Raw genomic sequence first — 24,149 nt, forward strand, 5'->3', positions numbered from 1 at the left:
CAGCCTTCCAGTATCTGAAAGGGGCCTAGAAGAAGGCTGGAGAGGGCCTTTTTACAAGGGCATGTAGTGATAGGATGAGGGCTAATGGCTTCAAACTGGAAGAAGGGAGATTTAGCTTAGATATTGGGAAGAAAATTGTCACTACGGGAGTGGTGAGGCACTGGAACAAATTGCCCAGGAAAGTTGTGGATCCCCATCCCTGGAAGTGTTCAAGGCCAGGCTGGATGGGGCTTTGAGCAACCTGGTCTAGTGGGAGGTGTCCCTGGCCATGGCAGGGGGCTTGGAACTAGATGATCTTGAAGGTCCCTTCCAACCTAAACCATTTGGTGATTCTACAGTCTGTAGTTATGTCAAGTAGATTATTGTGGCGTAATACACACAAACCACAAAATATATCACTCAAAGAAAAGCTGTCTTGCACAGAAACGAGAAATCATTTTTCTTTAGGGGATTAAAATTTGATCTTAAATATAGAGAACATGTATAATTGTTGAATAAGTCCCTCCAGAGTTTGTGTCTAATCAGATTCTGTAGAATTACAAACACTCTTGGATAATGCTGCTTGTGATTTAATCGCAAATCCCAACAGAGGATTATATTTGTTGTCGCGGTAGCTAGCAACAACTCTTCCATGAACACAGAAGCAACCAAAGAACATGAAGCCCACAAATCTATTTACCGTGTGCTGGAAAACACTACACAAATTTCCTGTGTTTTGGCAAGCTGTTTTCCTATACGCATCAGACTTCTGTACAAAATAGAAGTTGCTGTGAGTTGGTACACTGCAACATCAGCATCTTGCATGAGTCTGAACTCCTGGGGCTGGAGCAGTGGTGTTTGGTAAGTACCAGTGGATGCATTTGTAGGCACTGGCAAAAAACAAAACTGAGGAGCACAGTGCCAAACTTCTGACAAGTGCTGGCTGTGGAACTGCAACCTGAATTTTTAACTACAGGTTGATGTTTGTATTAGATGAGCTGTGAAGGTCTTGAGGCAGCGGTTTGAGAGCCTCCAACAAAAGGCACTGCCTATCACCGCTGGTCCAGCCAGGGGGTTTCAAAACCAGTACCCTTCTGATGAATTTCTATGTGCTACTTCTGCTTTTATGTGGTGAGCAGTACGTCACACTTGGGGGCTATTTTTTCTGCCACGCTTCCCAGAACAATGCAAAGCATCCCCTGCCAAATAGGTCTCAAATAGATTATATTGGTAAGTATTGAAGGGCTATAAGGTCCAGGCAGCTGTTTGGTTGCTATACTGGGTAACGCTCTAAAAGTCTTCACAGGAGCTTTGATAGCAAGTATGCGTGGAGATTAGAAAGTTTGACATGAGGGTGTTTCAGATTTGGCTGCTTTCAGATAATCTCTGCTGGGGAAACAATATTCTCCAGTGTTGGGATTGCAGTGTTGGCACTGCTGTCATTGGCAGCTTGTTGGATTGAGGTCTCCACTGATGTGTCACCAGGAGTGGCTGTGGGTCGCAGCCTGGAGCAGGGGTGAGGAGGCAGAGGTCTTGGGGCAAGGTACGCTGCTGGGCAGGAGGGGAATCAAAGGTGGCAGCAAAGCTGAATCAGGAAGGGGTGGAAAAACCTCTGCTGTACCAAGAGCTGGAGTGCATTAATAAATAGCAGGACTGATGCTGTGTCTAACAACTGTGGGCTTTTCCCTGGTGTAAATGAGGCTTTGTCGTGCTACTCTTAAATAGTTCCAACAAGTGATGGGTGTAAATTAATGTCTTGTTTGTAGAATGAGTCGTTTTTGTTGGGTTGTTTTTCATCAGCAGCAGAGACTGTAATTCATGGGATGACAGAGAGATGTTTGTGGTTAATAGCTTGCATAGGATTTTAAAATTTTTGTCTGAAAAATAATGTGGAAGCAAATACAAACTTGGGAATCTTTTTGCAAAATATCCACAACTAGACATGGAGGGAAAAAATTTTCAAGGTTGATTTCAAGGAATTTCAGTTCTTTAGTTAAGATGAAATAAGCATCCATCCATCCATCCATCCATCTTCTGCGGTATTGTTTACTGCATTCATAGTTAATGATGGTTTTTAAGCTTCTGTAGAGAGAAAGTTCAGTCTGGCATACCTCTTTTTTTTTTTGCCCCCCCCCCCCCCCCCCCTTAAAATTATGTGCCGATGTGTTTGTGTGCGAACAGAATCTTACCATTTAATTGTTTATTTTGTTTTTATTATTTAAAAGGTGGAATATATGTTAGTAAAATTTGACCACGAGAATAAGAAAGTGCGCTTGGTGCTCTGTGGTGAAGAAGTTCTTCAAACACTGCAAGACAAGGGGGAGAAGGTAAACCCCAAGTGAGTAGCTGGTTCCTGTTTCTTTTTTTTTCTCTTTTCTCCTGTTATGTCTACAAAATTCTGTACAGTATCATGGCTTAACTTTTGAGTCTGCTGTTGGTAAAACCATAAGCCACAGATACTGATATTTTCAGATAAAGTTGGGGTGCAGGAAGTGAAAGATTTTGAGCACACTTGCAGGCAGTTCACACACCCTTTGCGTTATAACTTGAAAAAAAAAAAAAAAGGATGTAACAGTGAGCCCACAGAAGTTGCAGTTTGCGTATTTGTTTTGTCTTGCTCTGGTTTTGTGTCTGTGTGTACACCATAATCACATACTACACCTCCCCTGCCTCATGAAGAATGTGTGTGTCCACTCGCCCCCGTATCCCTGAGGACAGGAGCGAGTGAGGGCTGTATAGGGAAGCCTGTTGTCTGTAGGAGCGTCTCCCATTTCTGGCAGAATTAGGAAGGTAGGTGTAAGGACAGCAGGGCAGTTCTTCCCCATCCTCTCCCATGAAGTTTTCAAGAATAACTGGATCATATTCCTACTTTAACTAGCCAGAAAAGTGTGAATTGCCTTTTAATTGATGGCAGCAGAGAAATGTGACCAGAGACAGCAAAGCGCCTTCACTGAAGAGAGCTGAATGCAGGTCACAGCGTACAGGAAGGTGGAGAAACTCTGCTGTTGTGATGAAAGGCTTTTATGCCCTGGGCCTGTCTGCTTCTTTCAAGGTACCTTAACCACATCTTCCAGTAAGGCTTCCCTGTCTGTCTTCCTTGGTAGAGGGACTATCGAAAGCCTGCAAGAAGGAATCCTTCTGCTTTTATGCTCAGAACTACTACTTCCAGAACAGTAGGGGAGATGTGGCTCTGCCTCTGGTAGAGTGTGCTCCATAGAGATGGCACAGCTTCACAAGTGCCTTTTCAGGGGTGACTAGGTACACTCAAACTTCATTTCTTCTCTTAACCTAATACATTTGTGAAACAGGACCGGGTATTCACAGGCAGTAGAAGGAAGAAATTGAGGATAACTTTTGCCTTGCCTTGTACTGTGGAAAAGGTTGAATGTTCTGTATTTTCCAGTTCCAGTTAAAACCTCAAGAAACAAGGCATGAGGGAGATACTAAAGGTGATTGCAGTTTGACATAGGCAAATTCTACTTACTGCACTTCACATCAATACTTCCTACTGCCAAACTGTGCCTTAATTTCTTTTTGCTGTCTCCCAGCAGTGAGGTACATTGGAACGTATGTTGTGTTACTCTATTGAATAATCAGCTTCAGGAGATTTTTCCTGCAGGTTCATTAATTTTTGAAATTCTCACAAATAATCTATTTCTTTTGAAGTTGTAGTAATATCTAAACAAGGCTTTTCTTTTATTATAGCCATCCAACACTCTGGCGACCAGAATATGGAAGCTATATGATTGAAGGGACACCTGGGCAGCCGTACGGGGGAACCATGTCTGAATTCAACACTGTGCAAGACAACATGAGGAAAAGGCGGCAAGAGGCTGCTTCTGTGCTTAAAGAAAATGAGGCTGTTTGCACTGTGACATCATTTCCAAGGTGAGGCGGTTGTTGAAATGTAATGCTGTTTCCTCTTCTCCACGTATGCTTTTTCTCCTTATTGCATATAGCTAAGCTGTACAATGAAACCGAGCAAAATATGATTCAAAGTACTTTGACTTAACGTTCCAGTTGTGTTTCCTAAAATTTTTATTGCAGTGAGACAAACAAATAAGCATCTTTTATATTTTTAGGTTACTTCTAAGCTGTGGTGATTTTATATTAGGAGAGAATAGCTGCATATTCATAACATAAAGTATTGTATGTAGAGTTGTCTGCTATCTTGAATTGATAGGGCAAATCCTATGTAAAAGGTTTCTCTTTACCTATTTTGCAAGCTTTGATGTTTTTAAATAGCAGTTTTGTAAAACGTGGCTAACCTGATCTATTTTTTAACACTTTTTCCACTAAAGCACATACAAACTTCTTCTGGTGGCTTGGAGCACACAGTAGAACAGGAATGCTATTATTCTTACAAAATGAAGACTTAAAATTTCTGTAGTACTGTACTTTTTGAATCTAGAAAGGAGTGCACCTCTCCTGGATTTGTAACACCCTTACATAGGGTAGATTTACTTGTTTTTATTGTTGTAAAGAGACTCCTGAAGAAATGAAATTCAGGATGTACTTCATTACCTAGGAGAAACTGTACTTTTTGACTTTCCTTTCAAACATAATTCGAGGCAGGGATTTATTACGTTCATTCTAACTAGCATGGTGAGTCAAATGAATGAAGATAGTTATGCTTAAAATAGCGGAAAAAAAAATAATTGCTGTGCAGTAGAAGAGAAGCAGCTGGCCTTACTGGCTGGTTTCTTGTATAGTACAGAATGCAATGGCCTAAGTTCTTGCTGAGAGCAGGAATAGTACAAAATGTGACTTAGCCATGAAGTTTAGGTACCAAAATGCCTGTGTTATGCTCCATGAATACTATTTTAAGAACATTTTGTTGACAAAACATGCTTCCTCTTTATGGGAGCTACACTAGATATCTTTAAGGTAATAGGAGCTTATTTAAAGTCCAATGGTTAAGTAGCTCTCTGTGTGTTACAGAATTGAGGTGTTTTTTTCCCTACAACCTTACAAATAGGTTGTCGTTTAGTGAATTTTTCAGTCTTGCAAAGAATAAAGGGAGAGTTCTTCATCGCTTTGTAGATACAGATAAATACTTTTTACATCACTGTAGGAGCAATACACTGGACTTCAGTGAAATCCAGTAAATAATAAAATGTAGTTTGTTTACTACTTATGGGTCATCCCAAACACAGTTTTCAGAGATTGCTCTCCCTAGCCTATTTAGTTTCTTGTTTCTGCCTTTTGCTGCCTTGCCATTCAAGTCCCTGTTGGTTTGACTGGAGCTTTGCTAACGTGTATTTCTGAGGTTTTGTGGCTTTGGGGGTTTTTACTACATTCTCTCTACAATAACGTACATATGTCTCTGTGCATCTGTGCATATACATGTGTGCATCTGAAAAGGCAAAAAAAAACCTTGTTAGAGTGCTGACAGAAGAAAAGTAAAGAAAGCTTATTCAAATTCAAATAATGCGGTTAAAAATGAATAAACCTGAAAATGCTTAAATATTAAAAAAATACTACCTTAGAAGCTAAATGAATATCCCTAGTTCTTAAATTTGTGAGCCCTTGCTACTGGACCAGAAAGCTGTTTTCTTTCTTGAGGACTGGAGTGATGCAGTTTACAATGTTGCACTTATGTAAATGATGAATTTGGGTTTAGATGTTGTAGGACAACTTGTATACTTAAACCAGGAAGAAGAAACCAATAATGAAATACATGTCGAACATAATATTTCCAGAAATGTGAGTGTTTCCTGGTATTTTGAGTAGTTTGCTTGTAGTTCTGTCAGCTAACCCTTTTTTATACATCCAAATACTAGAGCCTCTTGAGATAGCACAGTCTTTGTATTTTATACTGTGCTGCATGGAGAAATTAATGTTCTGCAACTTTACCTCCAGCTTCTCAAGTGCTCTTTTGTCTCAGTTGTACTGAAAACTTACTTATTCTTGTTTCAGATGACTACTAAACTTACAATGGAGGTTCCAAAGAAGAGGCTTATATTCTGATTTACTTGCATATCTGTCAGCATTTTACACCTAATAGTCTAATTTTTCTTTGCTTATTACATTTCTTTTATTTATGGGTTTTTCAGAGTTCTAAAATAGCAAACTGCTGTGCGACTTGAGATGTGTGTATCACTTGAAACTACCTCTAATTCTTACAGAGTTCATTAGGAGGTTGTTTTAACAGTGGTAGATTGTTGGGGGCAGCTCTGGATAAATTACTTCAGCAATCAATGTTAACCTGTACCCTCTAGAGAAACTGCTTAAGGGCCAGAATGCAGCTGCATGTCAGTATTGATGACAGGTGCTAACACAGTAAAATGTGTGTGTACTCTGCATAATACTGTAAAGTTTCCTGCTTCAGCCACCGAAGAGATCCATGTTTACTGTCCAATGTTAGAGTAGTGTTTGTTTTTTTTTTTTTTAAAAAAAAATTGTTTAACCACCACAGAAGCTGGTTATTAGCCAGTACTGACCTTTTAATGGCAACTGTTTTAGTGGCAACTGTTTTAAGACCTCTTCCTGGCAATTCCACATGCATAGGTAGCAGTCTTGAAAAGCACTTCAGAAATACTTAAGGTAGATGAAAGCTTTTAAAAAAAAAACACCTCTTCTTACTCCTTTGTCTGCTAGAATCCTAATCTCGATCATCTGACCATTTTAAAATCACAGTCTGTTTTAATTATAGCTTGAATCTTGTTGTTCTGTTACATAGGTTAGGGTGTACTGGGTTTACACTGCCAGAATATAAGCCAACGCCAGTAGAAGGAGGAGCTTCAAAATCCCTCTTTTTTCCAGACGAAGCCATCAATAAACATCCCAGATTTAGGTAAGAGTATTTTTGAGAGTGTGAATGAGAAGCTGAATATTTTTCTGTGCCTAAATATCCTGGGCATACATTTCTTTACATTGCTGGAATAGAGAGCTATGTGGCTAGTTGCTGCAGTTACCACAAGGACTTGGGCAGAGATGGTTGTGATGACATGTATTTTCTGTCAAAGTGACTTAAGAAAGTAAACTGTTAAATTCAAGTAACTTTATATAGTTCACGCCATTATGGGGCAAAAGGTGTTCATTATGCTACTGCAAAATTGTTTCCAGTTTGAAATCCCATGGCTAACCACTTCTATCACAGTTAATCCAGCTCTTGCTCAGGCATGTCACAGCAACATCTCAGTGTACTCAGTAACTTGCCATAGTTACTCTGAAATGGAGCATGGTGTCAAACTACCCGTGTAGTGTGAGGGGAGTTTTCATTGTGAGGTGAGGCTTAGGAGAATGAAAATCATTCTACTTAAAAAAATAAGTGTGCCTTTTCACTTACCATTGTGTTCTTCAGGTCAGTAGCCTTCTACTTCTGCCTGAAAAATTTGGCGTTGTGTCTGTTATAGTTTATCTTAAACTAGGAAAAGAAGTATCCTGAAGAAAATGCTCAAAATAAATAGAAATTTCACATTCTGAAACCCTGAGAATTGCTGAGAAACTAACTGCAAAAACATTTGCATAAAGAGAAACTGTCAGGTATTTCAGCAAACTGTTGTTGTTGTTGTAGTACACTGACCAGAAACATTCGGCACCGAAGAGGAGAGAAGGTTGTGATAAATGTACCAAGTAAGTAATTCAATCTGTCTTCTTTCTTTTTCAAAATAATTGTTCGATCTAATGCTCTGGGTTACTGAGTGCCTGCATTTTTCACACAGTATTTAAAGATAAGAACACGCCATCACCATTTATTGAAACATTTCCTAATGATGATGGAGAAGCGGCAAAGGCAGCAAAGCCAGACTATATATACATGGATGCTATGGGTTTTGGAATGGGAAACTGCTGTCTTCAGGTAAAATGCATCTGCTTTCAAGATGGTACTGAATGTTGTCTTCCCTAAATGCTTCCCTTTTTAAGATTTGCCTTATGTCTGGTTTCTTTAGCTTAATTCATGTGTTGTGAACCTGCCCAATCCATATGGGTAGCTGTCTTCTGTTACTGCGTGCTGGGGTCTCCTTTTGGTTCTATTTTCTCCCATTAATGCAAGCTCACTTTTCATTGTTTTCATTCATTTGCCTGAGTTACTACTATGTTACAGTATCCTCCGTTTTAAATCTGGGTGCTGTATCTTGGGAGTGTTTTAATTCTTTCAATATCTGTTTTAAATGGTTTCTCTATCACAGTAACCTGATGTTAGGGGCTGATGGTTTAGGTAATAGCAATGTATTTGGCTGTTGATAAAATCTGCCTGTTACCACCACCGTCTTGGAAGCAGAGCTAGGAAGAGGCTAGTGTTAAGTTTCTAGGGGATTAAAGGAAATTCTCCAAGCTCTTGTTTTTTTCACAGCACTGGTAGAAATAACCCCATTCAAAGCATTTCCCTTTGAGATTGAGAAATTACAAAAGCTGAATAAATAAAAGGTTCTTGACAGCAGCTAAGTATGATTTGTCACTAAGGGTGGTAAACTAGGGAGAATCTGATGAAGTAGAAAAGTGTACATAATACTGCGTATTTTTACAAAGCATAGTTTGATACGGTCTATTTTGTACCATCTCTTTCTTATTTAAGACCAATAAGAGAAATACAGCCTTACCCTTCAGCCCTTTTATGAACTTGTTTAAAAATGCATTAAATCCCTTTTTATGGAATACCATTTCGCTCTTCCCCATTCTTGTCATCAGTGCTCAAATTCGGTAGTTTTGTTATCTTGAAAGGGAGAATGAAAACAAGGCTGGCAGGTGCTGTAAGTAGCTGCTTGTGTATCAACTGGTAATTCTTGATAACCGACTAGAAAGAAAACATGTATTCCGCACCTATTTTCTGTAAGGTAGTTTGCAGAATCCATACTTCTGTTTTTTCCTCACTATGTACCAAGCTACCACTTGGTTTGCTATATTTCCAAGGTTAAAAACAATGCCCTGATGAGCTCGGTTGGGGCAGCCTGCAGCAACGGTGGGGTGGGAGGCGCTGCCCCTATGCACGGCAGGGCAAACTGTTGCACTACTGCCTCTTTTGAGGCTTCATGCCCCTATGCCTGCTGAGCCTTGTGCTCGTGCCTGCTGCTTTCTGCAGTCCTTGCAGTGCCGGCAGCCCTCCTCTGGAGAAGACTGCTGTGCCCTTTTCCTCTGTAATGGGATGTTTGGCTAGAAACCAGGTGGAATCCCAAATTTAGTGTGATTTGGAATAAACACAAAAAGGGAGGGGAAGTGGATATCACTCTATCAGGGGAAAAAGTATACGTGCCTTGTCCCACTAAACCCCAAGGCAGGTTCCCTAGTGCTGGAAGTCCAAAATTAGTGATGAGAAATCATACTTAGCTGCTTCTCTTCAAGAGAGTTAAATAGTCCTGTCTTTTCAAAATACATTTTTCTTTCTTTTTCTGATAGCCACTTGGAAGGACAGACACAGAAGAAACACTTTCTTTACCACACACCCTTTTTCTGACTTGGGATGTTTTAATGAATGTTGGCTGCAAAACACACACAAATCCAATGTTCCCTCAAGCCCTCCCCCCCCCCCCCCCAAAAAAAAATCTGCCACTGAGCCCACCAGTGAGCTCGGGAGTTTGGGGCTTTTTGGTCTTTTTTGTTGGTTGGTTGTTGGGTTTTTTTTAAAGCTTACTTGGGGTTGGGTCAGGTTTCAGTGGCAGACTGAGAAGAACTTGTGTGTTTTGTGGGACTGTCTACTTGTAATCCATAGAAGAGGAAAATCTGTGTTCGGCTGTTGTTCTTCAGGACAATAAGCAGTGATGGTGATTTTAAAGCTGAAGCCTGTTGCACAGTATTTGCTAGTGGTACAGGCATATACGCCCATCTGAGTTACCCTCTGTTCTATGAATATGTAAACTGCGAAGAAGGAGAGGGAGGCTTTTAATTTGTTTAGCGTCTCCTAACAGTTTTGAGGCGATTGATCCCCCTCTGCATTTTTAAAATGCATAAAGTGTCAGTTTAGAAGTCTGGAGGGTAAGGTCTGCTACTAGAAATGTGTCTTGTATTTGATGCTGCTCTGAGCAAATTTCACCAAATGTTGCAAAGGAGTTATATTTTCCAGTGGCCTATGTGTGGAAGGGCTTCAACATCATGGGTGGCTTCTGCAAATAGCATTTATTTTCCATCTTTTGCTGTGTCCTGGTCTCTAATACAGGCAAAACTGGACATTTTTTTGTTAAACAAAAGTTACAGTAAGCACAAAATACTTACTTTTCACAGTTTGACGGGATCAAACAAAGGTGTCGTAAAATGTTCTTTAAAACAGGATTAGCAGTCACATAAAATAAATGTTACATCTACAATAGTTTCTGACTGTTGTTCTAAGTATGTAGGTTCCTGGCTTATTTCCTGGAGGTGCATTACTGACCTGTGTGTATTGTAGGTGTTAACTAAGTTTTCTTTGGTTCTTCCAAATGTTTGTATGTTTAGCCTCACAGCCGAAACATTGTAGTCTGAAATCTTTTAATGAAGATGGAAATGCTGTGGAAATGAGCTTGTGATATAAATGCTGCTGATGGATGGGGTGAAAGTTTGTCTAAGAATTGGGGGGTGGTAACCCAAACAAAAAACTCCACCCAAAATAAACCAAACAAAAAAAAAAACCCTTAAAATTATTGATATTTAAAATGTTTTATTATACCATTGATTCTAAATTTAGGAAGGCTGTGCTTGCACTATGATTATAGAAAATGTGACAGCAATTGTACTTCTTCCAACAGGTAACATTCCAGGCTTGCAGTATTTCTGAAGCAAGGTATCTCTATGATCAGCTGGCCACAATCTGTCCCATTGTGGTAAGTAATGGACTTTTATCACATCAGCTCTTCGTTGAGTGAAAGCCACTACATGTAAAAAAAAAAAAATTTAAATTAAAAAAAAAAAACTTGAATCCTACTCCCAAATTTGATACTCTGGGAGAAATCAGTCTCTTGCTAGATTGTCACATGAGCAGTGTGATTCATTTGATGTCCAAGTGACACCACAAAACAGATGATGTCTGTTTCTTCTCCTCTGCTCTCCTTACCACATGCACAAGACTCTTGTTGAGTAGTTCTAGAAATACATTTGGGGCCGTTTTTCATGAAGACAAGACAAACTCACTCCTTAAACCAATTTTTAATTTTTCAACTCTGGTCTGACAGAGAGTTTCAGCTTAAGTTGTTTAAATCTGTCCCTTTTGTAAGCATGTGGTCATAAACAGGTGTTTATAGCAGGTGTTATAAAAATGAAATAGTTGTCTGGTCTAGGTAGTGAGCAGATCCTTCTCTGAGTGAGGTAGGTTCAGGCTGTGTTGCTAAGGTGCTTGGTCAAACAAAAATAAACAAAAAAAGATTGCCAGGTGAACTTCCAGAGTTCGGAAGTGTGTGAGCAGAATACTTGCTGATTTGTCATGAAATTGTCTCTGCCTATATCATCTTTGTGTTCATTAAATGCTGATCTGTAGAGGTAATAAATCTGGAGAGTGTCAGATGCCACTTCAGTAATACTAACTCTTCATCTAGGCATTTTCTGGAGATAGCAGTTGAGGGATCCACGGTCGTATGGGCTTTGGCTGTACATTAAACTGAAGTATATACTTCAGTTACTTCTGGGCCAGCAAGTTTCCCTTTCCAGTGGGGTTGTATTACGCTTTTGGTTCCTTAGCTTGTCCTTTGTTTTCATATCATGCTGGTTTATTTTAGATGGCGTTGAGTGCTGCATCTCCATTCTACAGAGGCTATGTGTCTGACATTGACTGTCGCTGGGGAGTAATCTCTGCGTCTGTAGATGATCGAACGCGAGAAGAGAGGGGGCTAGAGGTAAGTAATGTTAGGTAGTAGATGTCTGGGTTTTTTCAGGCAAAAAAGTTAAATATCCTTTAGTGTCAAATTCTGTTTGTGCTCATCAGAATCCCTAAGAAGGGAACGTGGCAGTCTTTGTGGTAAATATAGGAGAGGTGGTATAAGCATTCACCTTGGTTGTACAGTTTACACTAGCAAATATATATTTTTAGTTAGGTATGGAATCCCATTAGAACTCCACTTATGCCTCCACCGCTTGCTAAAAAGGTCCCCCTGTCATGAAACTTTCCAGTCTGGGTTTGAGCCCAAAACGCCAAAAGCAGGTGCTGCTGAGTAATACAGTATTATAAAGTAGAACTATGTGAAAAGAGCCAGTTGTCAGAACTTGAACTTAAGCAATTTCTCTAACCAGGAGTTGGCATTCAAGGCACTTACAAAATGATAGTAAATAAAAAATAATTCTAAAAAATCTACTCAAAATACTTATTGAACTACCCATTTTAAAAGCATGTGTAACAATGTGCACATAGTGAAACTATTGGTATGTGTTGCAACAGGTAAAATAATGCCTTCCAGGTACTTGGGGTAATGGTATATTACATCAGGAAAACGTTTCCAGTTTTAGAGAATTCTAGTCAATGTGTAATGACTGTTTTTTCTCTCACATACATACATCTGCAAACAGAATAGTCATAATTGCAGGATCGCTTTCTATTAAGCCTATTTAAGACTCATGCTTTGAATAATTTTAATTGAGGCTGTAGGGTTTTTTTAACCAGGATATAATTCTCACATAAGTGTCATTAGTGAGCAAAACTTAGGTAACTTTGTTAACAAGCTGTTAAAATATTGTATTCTTAAATTATATAGCCACTGAAGAACAACCATTATAGAATCAGTAAATCCAGATATGATTCCATAGACAGTTATCTATCTGAATGTGGTGAGAAATACAATGACATTGATTTGACAATAGACAAAGATATCTACGAGCGCCTAATAAAGGAAGGTAAGTGTTTGCTTCATTATGAGCAGGTTAAGAATTATGCTTGCAGTGTGTGGGGATATTTTACGTTTTTGTTCTTGTTTGTTTCAGTCATTGTGCATCACTCAGAGTGACTCCTACTCAGGAAGTATCTGTGTAGCATGGTCTTGAGAGTTTTTTTTTTAAAGTAACAGAATTTGTAACAGAAACTGTCCCTAATTCCAGCTTGAGAAACTCAGTGTTTGATGCATTAATGTTGTATCTTTATGGAGAGAGGATAACTGATTTAGGGAAGATGGCACAGAGGTGCATCAGAAAACAGGAAGAAAGGCAGCCACACCAATATTCAGCTGCTATTTCCAAACAAGAACCTGTTCTTTTTTTTTTTTCTTCTGTTTAATCATTTCCTTCCTTCCCAAAGTCATCATTTAAACTTCAACAGGATGTGGTGGGTTGAGGTAGTATTGCAGAGTTGGATGTTTTCAGTCTTGTAGAACAAATCATTTCCTAGAACCTGCTTTGCTATGTGTGAATTGTTTGTTTGAATTTTCATTTTGTAGGTATTGACCACCTTTTGGCACAGCATATTGCACACTTGTTCATTCGAGACCCATTGACTTTGTTTGAGGAGAAAATACATCTAGATGATGCAAATGAATCCGACCATTTTGAGGTTGTGTCTGATTTAGAGGAATTTAATAAATATATACATAAAATTGCTTATTCTTTATAGTACTGCTTCATTGGAGGATGGCTATATTTGCTAAGATTTTTTTTCCTGAATTTTTCACTTCAGCTGGTTCTTTAGCGTCTTTGCAGTTATAAGCACACTTATTTCTTTTATTTAGGAGAAGGTGGTGGCTTATATTTTAAACCAAATAAAATATGAAGAGCCCAAATTATAGCTATGTATGTAAGTGTTATGGGGAACCATCTATTTTTATGGCTTCCTAAAAACTGTTTTGTATAGCATTTACATATAAAAGTCTCTTACACAGCTTTATGAAATAATAGCTGTGGTAATATTAGGTATATTTAGTTTGGAATGCATCAACCCTTCATTAACAAAAAAGTCAGCTAAATCTCAGCCCCCTAGTATCTTACACATAATCCTCAAACAAAATAGCATAAGAAAGTGTAATGTATTTGCTCCTAGGATGGGTAATTATACTGTGGTTTATAGGAAGTCATGCCACTTAGTTTGGAAGCCTTTCTCTAACTTGATGGGCTGTTCCAGGGAAAATATTACGACTCTAGTTATCTGCTTATTTTTCTTTGATTATATGATAGAATGATGCATATCTTGATTGTGACAGAACATTTGATGTGCTTTGCAGAATATTCAATCTACAAACTGGCAGACAATGAGGTTTAAGCCACCTCCTCCAAACTCAGATATTGGATGGAGAGTGGAATTCAGACCTATGGAGGTAAGGAAGGCATCGGTATGCACAAAAGTTTTCTTTTAAGTGGAAAAGTACCAGGCATTCTGCCATCCAGTATCAAGCCCTTATTACTTATGCTGTGTTTTCTCCCCTCTGAATTGCTAGATGCAAGTGAAGTGGACAGCAGTGTTTAATCAGACATGGGCTGTGGGAATGTAACTGACAGGAGAATCCACTGCTGCACAGCAAAGCATGCTAATGGATTTGGGCTGATGGGGAAAGGAATTAGGCTTGTATTAAACAGTAAACAAAGCCCCATTTAGCTTGTAGGGACTGTATTTCTCCAGTACTTTTCCTGGTGCTGAACAATTCCACTGTCATTGTTTTGTTTTTCACAAGTTATTTTATAGCTGTCTATTTCTGAGCTCTCTGAATTTAATCCCTTTAAAGTGGGAATTTAAAAGCTATTATACATTTGTAACTACACAGAGAGCCTGAAGGCGCAGGTTATTAGATAGTCTTTTGAAACGCAAGTGTGTTTTGGCATTGGATTAAAGGGTTGAGTTTGTTGAAGTGTGTGCATGCGTTGTGCATTTGAAGTCACTGCTGATGATTCCAGCTCATGCATCACCATCTCTGCTAGTAGAACAGGTGTAAATACAAGTACCAACGTGAATGTGCAAATCAAACTGTTTTAAACTCTCCCAGATATTTATCTACATCCATGAGTGTGTTACCACTAAAGTAGTTTAATCCTTTCATGTCTAGGTCCAGTTAACAGACTTTGAAAACTCTGCATACGTTGTGTTCGTCGTGTTGCTAACCAGAGTGATTCTGTCATATAAACTGGATTTTCTCATTCCTTTGTCTAAGGTAGGTGTGAAAGATCAGATCTATTGGAGCTAAATGCAACGTAGTGGCATCAAGACTGATTTTTATCATCTGCAAGCTAGGAACTAGTATTTGTACACTTAGAGAACAGTCATTTTTCGCTTTCAGTCAGTTTTCATCTGTACCAGTCTTTTGAATCAATTTCATCTCTACAGTATTAAACAAATATTTTACTGCTGTGTCATGTCATTAAGCTTATAGATAATTGCTGTGGGAATTTCTGTGGTGCCTAACAGTGTCTGACTACTGCAGAAATGTTGAGAAATACCATTGTCACAAGGCTGTTTTGAGTCTGGGAAAGGGCATGTTTCCCCCATTTTACATGTGGGGAAAGTAACTTGTGGATGTCAAAATAAAAACTTTAGATATTTATTTTAATATGGCTGTTGCCTATCTCTTGTATACTTATTCTCTATCATGTTTGTATCTGGTGGAAAGGAGTGGAAGGTGTCCCTGCCCACGGCACGGGGGTTGGGACTAGATGATCTTTAGGATCACTTCCAACTCTAAGCATTCTATGAGTCTATGCTTAGTGTGAGACAGCATTTGTGTGAAAACAAATACTGCTGATTCCGGTCACGACTGTGACTTGTGTTTGGACAGACCAGCCATGCAAAATGTGCTTTTTCCTTAATCTCACCCTCACAATTGTTGAACTGTTTTGGGTGAAACTGTCCTTGCATGTCTTCTTTCTGAGGCATCTGACCAGAAAATGTCTTTTTAAATGGATAGTCCTGCAATGTTGTAGGTAACTTTAGATTAGGTCTTGTAGTTCAGCAGGCTTCTGATGGACCGTATACTAGAAAATACTGCCAGCACTGGCTGCAGCATAGCAGTAGTATCCTGTGGCTTTTCTTAGTGCTTTTAATTAAAATGGAGAGAAATACCGAAGTAGTAAATTAACAGTAATCATGCCATACAGTTGGTATGATCTCTAAAAATAGAAGTTTTCTTCCTGATGTCAGGGAGTTCTGACTTCATAAATAATGTGGCAATTTAGCACTGACATTGTATAATTATATTGTTATTTGGAATATCTCAAAAGCGCAAAATTTTTAGCTAATGAATACCAGTTCAGACTGAAAAAGAGATCAGATGCTGAAAGAACCTGAACAGAGTGGGGGGGGCTAGAGGGGCATAAAATTGTTTGAGCTTGCCAAGCAATTTGGCAGGTAATGCAACATGGAATTGCACAACCATTGGTAAGCCTGCCTCTTTCATGTAAAATAATACGGGGTTATGGGGCTAATCTCACACTAATCTTTGCTGTCTGATTGAGTGCAGTTGTAGTTCCGTCAGCTAGGACTGGAGTTCTTTCAAACTTTCAAAACAGCCTGTTGTGTAAATAGGTTTCATAATATAAAATGAACAAAAACAGACTTTTGAAAGCAAAGCTTTGAAAGGTAAGAAGTAAGTGAATATTTTGCATTGGCTTTAATTAAAGGTCAAAGAAAGAATTCAGGAAATCATATCCCTTCTTCTGAAGACAATACAGTAAAGCTAATGTCCGACAGCTCTGTGATGTTAAGTCCCTGAGAGCATACCCACGAAAGAACTTGGGTGAAATCGTCTGTCCAAAAAGACAGAGCGATGCTTATGTCATTGGCAGAGCGCATGAGCAGTGCTTTGTAGTTTGTAGACTTTTTGAGAAGCCTGCAATTTAGAACGTCTTTACTAGCAGTCTAAGTTATCTAACTCTTAACAGATTTTTGGGTATGGAATAGATACAATTCCCATACAAAGTTACTGGAATTCTGTTTCTGAAAGTGCATTTAATACAGTGATAACTCTTTTAAAGACTTCAATGATTGTGTTAATAAAAGCAACAAACTATGGCCAGGGAAATGGCAATTTTCTTCTTATTTACTCATTTAAATTCCATCTAAATATGCAAAGAAGTCTCCCAGGTGGGATGCAACCTGTTAATCACAGCTGTTCCTGTGTTTTCATCCAAACTTAAAAGAGCATATTCTAAGATAATACCATTACCTTTTCTGCTGGAGACCTAATTTCATAAAACATCATCTCTTTGTGGTTTTGCCTGGGACCCCTGAAGAATGAAATAAAACTTATGTCCACAGCTTGGCCTTGTGTAACAAAGTAATAAGAAACATAGTAGAGGTTTCAACTAACAAGACCAAAACGTGAGTGTTTGGGAGAAATTTCTAAAATGTCACAAATCTCTGAAATACTTCTTTTGCCAGGTGGATGAAAACATGAAGGTGGCCCAGAAAAGAGATGCTGTCCGGCAGGGAATGTTTTACTTCAGAAAAGATATTTGCAAAGGTATCACAACAAGAAATCTGATTAACACTGTTGTGGGTGTTTAGTGCATCTCTTGCCTCCTAACTGTTTCTTCCTTTCCCTTTGTCACCCATGAAGGTGGAAATGCTGTTGTGGATGGATGTGGCTCTGCACAGAACGGGACAGGCACCGATGCAGAAGAGTACACCTTAATGAGCATTGATACAATTATCAATGGGAAGGTCATAGCCTCTTCTACCTGGAACACACAAATTTTCCCCTCCATTCCGCCCTCCCAGAAACCAGATCGAGCGTGTTTTATGCTGACTCTGTTCTCTTACGCAGGAAGGAGTCTTTCCTGGTTTGATCCCTATTTTGAATTCCTATCTTGAAAACATGGAAGTGGATGTGGACACAAGGTGCACCATCCTAAACTACCTGAAGTTAATAAAAAAGAGAGCATCTGGTACGTTTGACACTTTTGGACATTGATTTTCCTGGCATTTTTCCACTTAGTAATTGGGCTGTTCTCTAGTTTTCAGTTGGGTAAAACTGGTGGCAGCTGTGGCTGGCTGATTAAGTGTTGAATTGTAGGAGCAAAGGACTGAAGTGTGTTCCCTGGCTTAAATCTGGTCCTGTCTAATTCTGATTATAAATGTTTCGTGATCCATTTTAGAACTTAAATTAGCAGCAACTGATACAGTTACGCTGCCCTCCAAGCTGTAATTTTATCTCCAATCCAAGATTTCTCTTTTCAGCACCACTTACTGCTACTTTTGCCAGTGTTTTGTCCACTTTGTAGTAGTTTGCACATATACTAATCCCCTTGCCTATCACTGGAGCGTTGTAAGAGTATGGGAGGCTGGATCTGATAGCCTGGTGTTACTGGTGTGACTCCAAAGGATTGATAAGACTAAATACTGGTATGCTAGAGCACGGGACCTAGTCTTTAGCTCCCTGATAAGAGAGCCCTTCTGTAAGTAGCAAAACTCCTCCAAGGCAGAGCAAACCAGGCTCTTCCCCTGTCTTCCCCATGTTGCAGTGTTTTTGAAGACAGGTGGTATAATGACTCTTTTATGCTCCTCATTAAACTGCAGCGGTATAATGAGTAAAAGATGCAGGCTAAATTTTAATTCAGAACTGGGTGCATAGCACAGTCTGCAGCAGCTTTGTACCTTTCTATGTGTAAATTCCTTGTATGCCTGCCCTGCTGTAAATGTAGCTAGACAGTTAATGTTAGACTCATAGGTCAAGACATTTTTTTTCTTCTCCCCAATTTTAAACTAAAGTGTTGCATTCCTTCTTAATTCTTGAAAATTGCTGTAGAAGCTTCTATGTAAAGACCTTTTTAAAGCTGAGGTGGAAATAGGGACTTTCTCTTGCCTTGTAATTCAGTACTTTAGCAGTACTTCAGAATGGTAACAAGTTTTAACTAATTACAGCTTTCACTGTAAATGTTCTTTCCTAAGGCTGCTTGTTTGTAGGAGGCTTCTGTCCCTCAGGTAATGTAGACAGGAATTTGATGCTTGGCTTAACTGAGGGAGAGAAGAGAAACTGGCAGGAAGAAAACGTCTGAGGCACATCAGCCCTCAAAATAGCAATACTTTCAAAATATTCCATTGTTTGTTGTTGGGTATTTTTTCATTCAGAAAAATGCTGTTGAAAAAACAAGGAATACCTAAATCAGAAGTTTTTTTCTAAGAGCTAATGACCTGGGCTTGATACCCTGTGGCAGCTGTTGCCCTTCCAAAGAATCATAGAACGGTTTGGGTTGGAAGGGACCTTGAAGATCATCGAGTTCCAACCCCCCCCTGCCATGGGCAGGGACACCTCCCACTAGACCAGGTTGCTCAAAACCCCATCCAGCCTGGCCTTGAACAATTCCAGCGATGGGGCCTCCACAACTTCCCCGAGCAACCTGTTCCAGTGCCTCAGCACCCTTGTAGTGAAAAATTTCTTCCTAATATCTAATGTAAATCTCCACTCTTCCAGTTTGAAGCCATTCCCCCTTGTCCTATCACTACATGCCCTTGAAAAAAGGCCCTCTCCAGCTTTCAGATACTGGAAAGCTGCTATAACGTCTCCCCAAAGACTTCTCCTCTCCAGGCTGAACAACCCCAACTCTCTCAGCCTGTCTTCATAGGAGAGGTGCTCCAGCCCTCGGATCATCTTCATAGCCCTCCTCTGGACCCGCTCCAACAGGTCCATGTCTTTCCTATGTTGGGGGCTCCAGAACTGGACGCAGTAGACAAAGAACAGCTTTGTTACCTGGTACAAAATTGCAGGCATTGCAAAAGTCAGCTTGTGTATTTACGCAGACCTAAAAGGTGTGGGAAGGATGTAGATAAGAATCTAGGGTTTATATCTTAACTCTGTTGAACTGAAATGATTTTTAAATGATGATTCACAAGAACTAGAATTCACAGAATAAAAGGCATTAGGTATTGTATTCCTGTGCCATGATGTTTCTCAGTTGTGAGTTTTGGATTATTCCTGTTTACTCTCAATCTTAAATCAAATGCTGAACTGCAGCCTGTCTAGCATGAGACTTGTCCGCAAAGAATGGCCATTTTTCAGATTTCTCTCCTCAACTGGTGAACACAGAGCACTCATGAGAGTTAAACGCTGGCACCGTAGCTGCTGTGGCTTTAATCTTGCCCTGACATAATTCATCTGTGATTCAGTCGCATCTCGTCTCGCAGCACAGCTAGGTATTGCCCTCCTGGTCTCCATCTGGCTGCTGTGTGACTGCCACCGCTCAGTGAGACTACAGGTTTGCTAGGAAGGCAGCAGCTGCTGACCACCACCAAATATTAATGAAAGCGGCATTAAGATAGCAGCATCAGGTGGTCCTTGTCCTGGTTCCTGGCAGTCTGCACTGTAGGCGCTTTCTTGGCCTGAAGGTGGTGCAGTAATCATGGTGCTTGATGAACATTCACAAATATGATTTCCATAATTGTTGCCTTACCCTTCTTGAAGCAGTTACACTTTTGGTCCTCATAAAGTCATTTAATAAGAAATGTCACAGTTCTGTTATATGCTCTTTGAAAAACTTAACTGCTGTAGTTTTGCATGTTTAAATGTTCTTCCCAGTTATTTCATTATATGCCCTCTAGTTCATGCATTGTAGGGTAACGTTTCTCTACTCACTTCTCATCAGCATTCTTGATTTTGCAAACTTCTCAGGTACATTGCTTCCAAACTTGCAATTCCCTTTGTTTTGTCTCTGCTCGCTTGGAAGTCCTCACACTTTTTGTCAGTCTGTGGTGCCTTTTCCTGTTACTTGTCTGTTCTTTGAGAGCTGCACGCTGTGTTCACGATGAAGGTGGTGCAGATTTTACACCGTACAAAGGATGGGGTGTGATTGGGCTGCCTGACCACTAGGTGTCCGTGTTGGTGTTAACTGGACTGCTCTTCCATCTCCTGCGCTGGTGCAGTGGCTTTTAGTCCAAAAATGTGTCTCTTCGTGTTCAGCTCCACTCATTTCCTGGCCCCACCAATTTTCTTGCAGGTCCCCTGCTTCTCATTGGTTTGAGAAAGTTTTCATGTGAGTTTTTAGTGCCTTCAACAAATAATGCTTCTTAGGTGGTTTTTTTTTCTGCCTCCTTTTTTTATAGAAGTGTAAACTCTGGCCTTATTTCTTTAAAACATCAATTCTGGTTTTTGAGGGAAATTTTTGTTTCTAACAACCTTTTTTATTCTGCTTTTTTTTGCTGTACTTTTTGCAATTTTTCTGATTTGTGTTCGTATACCGCTGTTCAAAAGCACTGATCTTTAAGCTGTCTTGGATGCTTTTTACTTTTTATTTGTGTGTTCCTCCTTGCTTTCCCTAACTTGATTCCTCTTACTTTTTATAATATTCTTAAACTAAAGATTTTCATAGTGGAAGCCCTTGACTCTTTCCACTCTTGCAAGGACACTGAGGTTCCAGTAGCTAGGAAAGAAAATTTTTCTAGGCTCTTCGAGCATCCCATCAGCCTACCTTAATGTTTTACTGTCAAAGTTACCTTAAACTTGTACTAGTTAAGGCTTGCTTGCATTCAGGAGCAAACCTAAACACTGGTATCCAGCTGACCTCCAGCTCCTACTTTATAGGGATGCAGGTCTCCCGCAAGTGGTGTGTGCCATTTGATGACCCCATATGGAAGTGTTGGAGACCCTTAGGCACCTGCTGACTGCCCTGTGGACAGCATGGTAATGCAGAGGCAGCGTGTACAAACCAGGAGTTGGTATAATCAGGAACTTGACTATTTTTTGCTAGGGGAGCTGCCAGAGGGAGAAAGAATAGTTAGTCAAAGTAGGCAGAACAAAGCTAGCAGCTGAGTTGGATGGATCACCTACAACATTGTTATGTATATGTAGTTGTTGTAGAGGTGTCTATTTGTTTGTCTCAGCCAGATTCTCTATTAAATGACATGTTTAAGGCCTTTTGCTATACAACCTGTTGGTGACACCTGTTCCAGCAGCTACTTTTCTCTGCGCTGTCTTGTTACAACATCTGAAAGTTTGAAGATCGCACCAGATGAATGGGTTTTAGACTATATGTCAATTTGCTTAGGCCTGCAGTTTAGCCATATTTTAAAAAACTATATGCATAGGAATGTGTTTCTCGTGAAAGCGTGGACTATTCGCTAATTGTGTATATAATGCATAGAGCTTTAGGTGTCGTACTGCTAAATTAGATGCATAAACTGTGAAACTTCCCCTTGCCCACAGGAGAATTAATGACAGTTGCTCGATGGATGAGGGAATTTATCGCACAGCATCCAGACTACAAGCAAGATAGCGTGATAACTGATGAAATGAATTATAGCCTTATTTGGAAATGCAACCAAATCGCACAAGGCCAGGCAGAGTGTCCTGAACTATTAGGGGTAGGATTTAATAAGAAACAAAGTGGAAACAAAACTGGCTCTTTGTAATGAGCGAATGTTTCTTAAATAATAGAAAGTTTAAGCCTTTTAGCAAAGCACTAGCAAAGATACTGTGAATCTGGTACAGTTTCATGGTGTGAAGACCAAAACAGGGATACTGCACTATAAAATGGGCCAATCTGCCTAAATATTTGTTTAAGGCATCTTAAAGTGGGCATATTCTTATTGTTAAGGTTTATACAATGTACATGTAAATAGTAAGATATTTTTATGATTAACATCAATGTATTTTAATAACATTGTATCTAAAGTTATTGTGAATTAGCTTGTAACTTTTTTATGCTTATTCTAGAAAGAAAAATTGTCCTGAACAGCTTTGTAAATGTAATGGTACTTGTATATTATATGCATTCCAGTTACTGAATGTTTACTGTATTTTTTTTTAACCTGGAATGTGCTAAGTAATTTACCTTATTGTGTAAAAAAAAAAAAAAAAAAAAAAAAAAAAATCTTCTGGACCTGCCTGAATTGCAGATACTTCTTCCTTCCACTTGGGTTTTGAAAGTATGTAAGAACAGATAAATGCATGTGCATCCCATTTGTTAAGCTTTACAGCGGTTTCTCAGTTGCCACAAGACCTGCATCCACTCATAAACTGTAAAACTGAGAGGAACGGATCTGTCTTTATTCAGATAACACAAGTCTGCCTGTCTGCAGAAGCACCGTTATTTTTTTTCCCCTCTGAAGTAAATTTGTATGCTAGCACAGTTGAGAAATTTGCCCAGTGATTTAATAAAAAAGCAGTAATGGGGGAGACATGGTGAAAGAGAGGAAGAAATGAGAGCTGAACATAAAACTCTCTTTACAAAGGAACCAGAGAGACCCGCTCTGGCCTTCCTTCCATAAGTGCTCTTTCTCCCACATTGCTGCTGTTTCCACAGTCCACAATGACTGCAGCACAAAACCAAACACCTGTCTCCATTCTTCCTAAAGGTTGAGTTTCTTATTTATCATTCATTATTATAAATATTTTTGTCAGCGTGTTTGTCTCCTATAAGGTACTTTATGTAGATAGCCGAGGTACCCGCATAACTTAATCCCCTCTAGAAAATAGTTATAAAGAAATCATGGAATGCACTAATCCTTTCAATTGGGAGGCAGTGCTGGGAGTGACTGTAAAGTATTTAAAATTTAGCCATTGCAACTTGTAAATAAAGCAAACTTAAGGGGCCTTCTTGATTTAGCTTCCTAACTGACTTCTAGAAGTGAATTGTGTTCTGGGTAGATTATGCAAAGTTTAATGCAAGCATATATAAATACCTAAGGTGTAATGATTTTTTTAAAAAGAACTAATGGAGAAACTGCAATGAAGAGGTGCACTAAGAAGAAGCTTTTATGTACTGGTATTAGACTTTATTCTGTGTTCACAGGTGTGCTTTAGAGAATAAAAAGAATGCTTTTTTTTTCTGCGGTGGTGAATTTGTTTTAATGAAGATGTAGGCATATGCTAATTTAGTTTCTGTAATGAGGAAATAAAAATAAAATTTGCAGTACATGTTGGTCACTTGCATGACTTAAACTCACATTTTCAGATGCGGAGAAGGAGGCATTGCGTACCTGGCAAGTACAGCTTGTCTTACCCAGACTCGCATTGTTCACAGTGAAACTTCTCAGGACTAACGGCAAATGGTGTGCCACCCCTGCAGCAGAGAAGTCCGCACCATTGTCATGGTAGCATCTGTCTAACTGCACAGCACCAGGTGCTGTGCTTGGAAGACCCCTAAAAAAAGTTAGAATGCTTTCCTGCTGGTACTGCATCAACACATGTCCTTATTCCCTTTCAGTTGACATTAAATTACCCTTCTGGCCTAGTAGGTGGCTAGTGTCCTCTAAGTGAGAGCAAATTTTGTCATGATGCCTAGAAGCTGTGGCTGGAAGTTGACCTCATGAGTTCTCATATGCATGTTTTCAGAAAGGATGAGAAATATCAAACACAAAGCTGCTGCTCGTTTGTTGAGGTGTCCATGGTTGCAGTATCTTAAGCAGCTTATGGTCCCTGGATGAAGAG

At 39.5% G+C, this 24,149-nt stretch overlaps 1 protein-coding gene across 3 annotated transcripts in view; it reads left to right on the forward strand.

Annotated features, from left to right (window-relative positions):
* The window catches only part of GCLC (glutamate-cysteine ligase catalytic subunit), a 36,356-nt gene extending 12,717 nt beyond the window's left edge, over positions 1–23,639 (forward strand). Inside the window, exons 2-16 of one of the 3 annotated variants that reach the window (XM_082481399.1) lie at positions 2,205–2,317; positions 3,685–3,867; positions 6,662–6,775; positions 7,499–7,557; positions 7,647–7,783; positions 10,641–10,715; positions 11,604–11,720; positions 12,573–12,711; positions 13,248–13,360; positions 14,025–14,117; positions 14,841–14,945; positions 17,168–17,249; positions 17,346–17,449; positions 17,553–17,673; positions 21,924–23,639. In XM_082481399.1, the coding sequence (XP_082337525.1) occupies positions 2,205–2,317; positions 3,685–3,867; positions 6,662–6,775; positions 7,499–7,557; positions 7,647–7,783; positions 10,641–10,715; positions 11,604–11,720; positions 12,573–12,711; positions 13,248–13,360; positions 14,025–14,117; positions 14,841–14,945; positions 17,168–17,249; positions 17,346–17,449; positions 17,553–17,673; positions 21,924–22,129 (1,761 nt within the window). In that variant the 3' untranslated portion in view covers positions 22,130–23,639. The remainder of the gene's footprint in view (positions 1–2,204; positions 2,318–3,684; positions 3,868–6,661; positions 6,776–7,498; positions 7,558–7,646; positions 7,784–10,640; positions 10,716–11,603; positions 11,721–12,572; positions 12,712–13,247; positions 13,361–14,024; positions 14,118–14,840; positions 14,946–17,167; positions 17,250–17,345; positions 17,450–17,552; positions 17,674–21,923) is intronic. The other 2 variants (XM_082481401.1, XM_082481400.1) reach the window with 2 other exon arrangements.
* Positions 23,640–24,149: the final 510 nt, after the last annotated feature.

Source organism: Vanellus vanellus, assembly GCF_965231255.1.
Source record: "Vanellus vanellus genome assembly, chromosome: 3".
NCBI lineage: Eukaryota > Metazoa > Chordata > Aves > Charadriiformes > Charadriidae > Vanellus > Vanellus vanellus.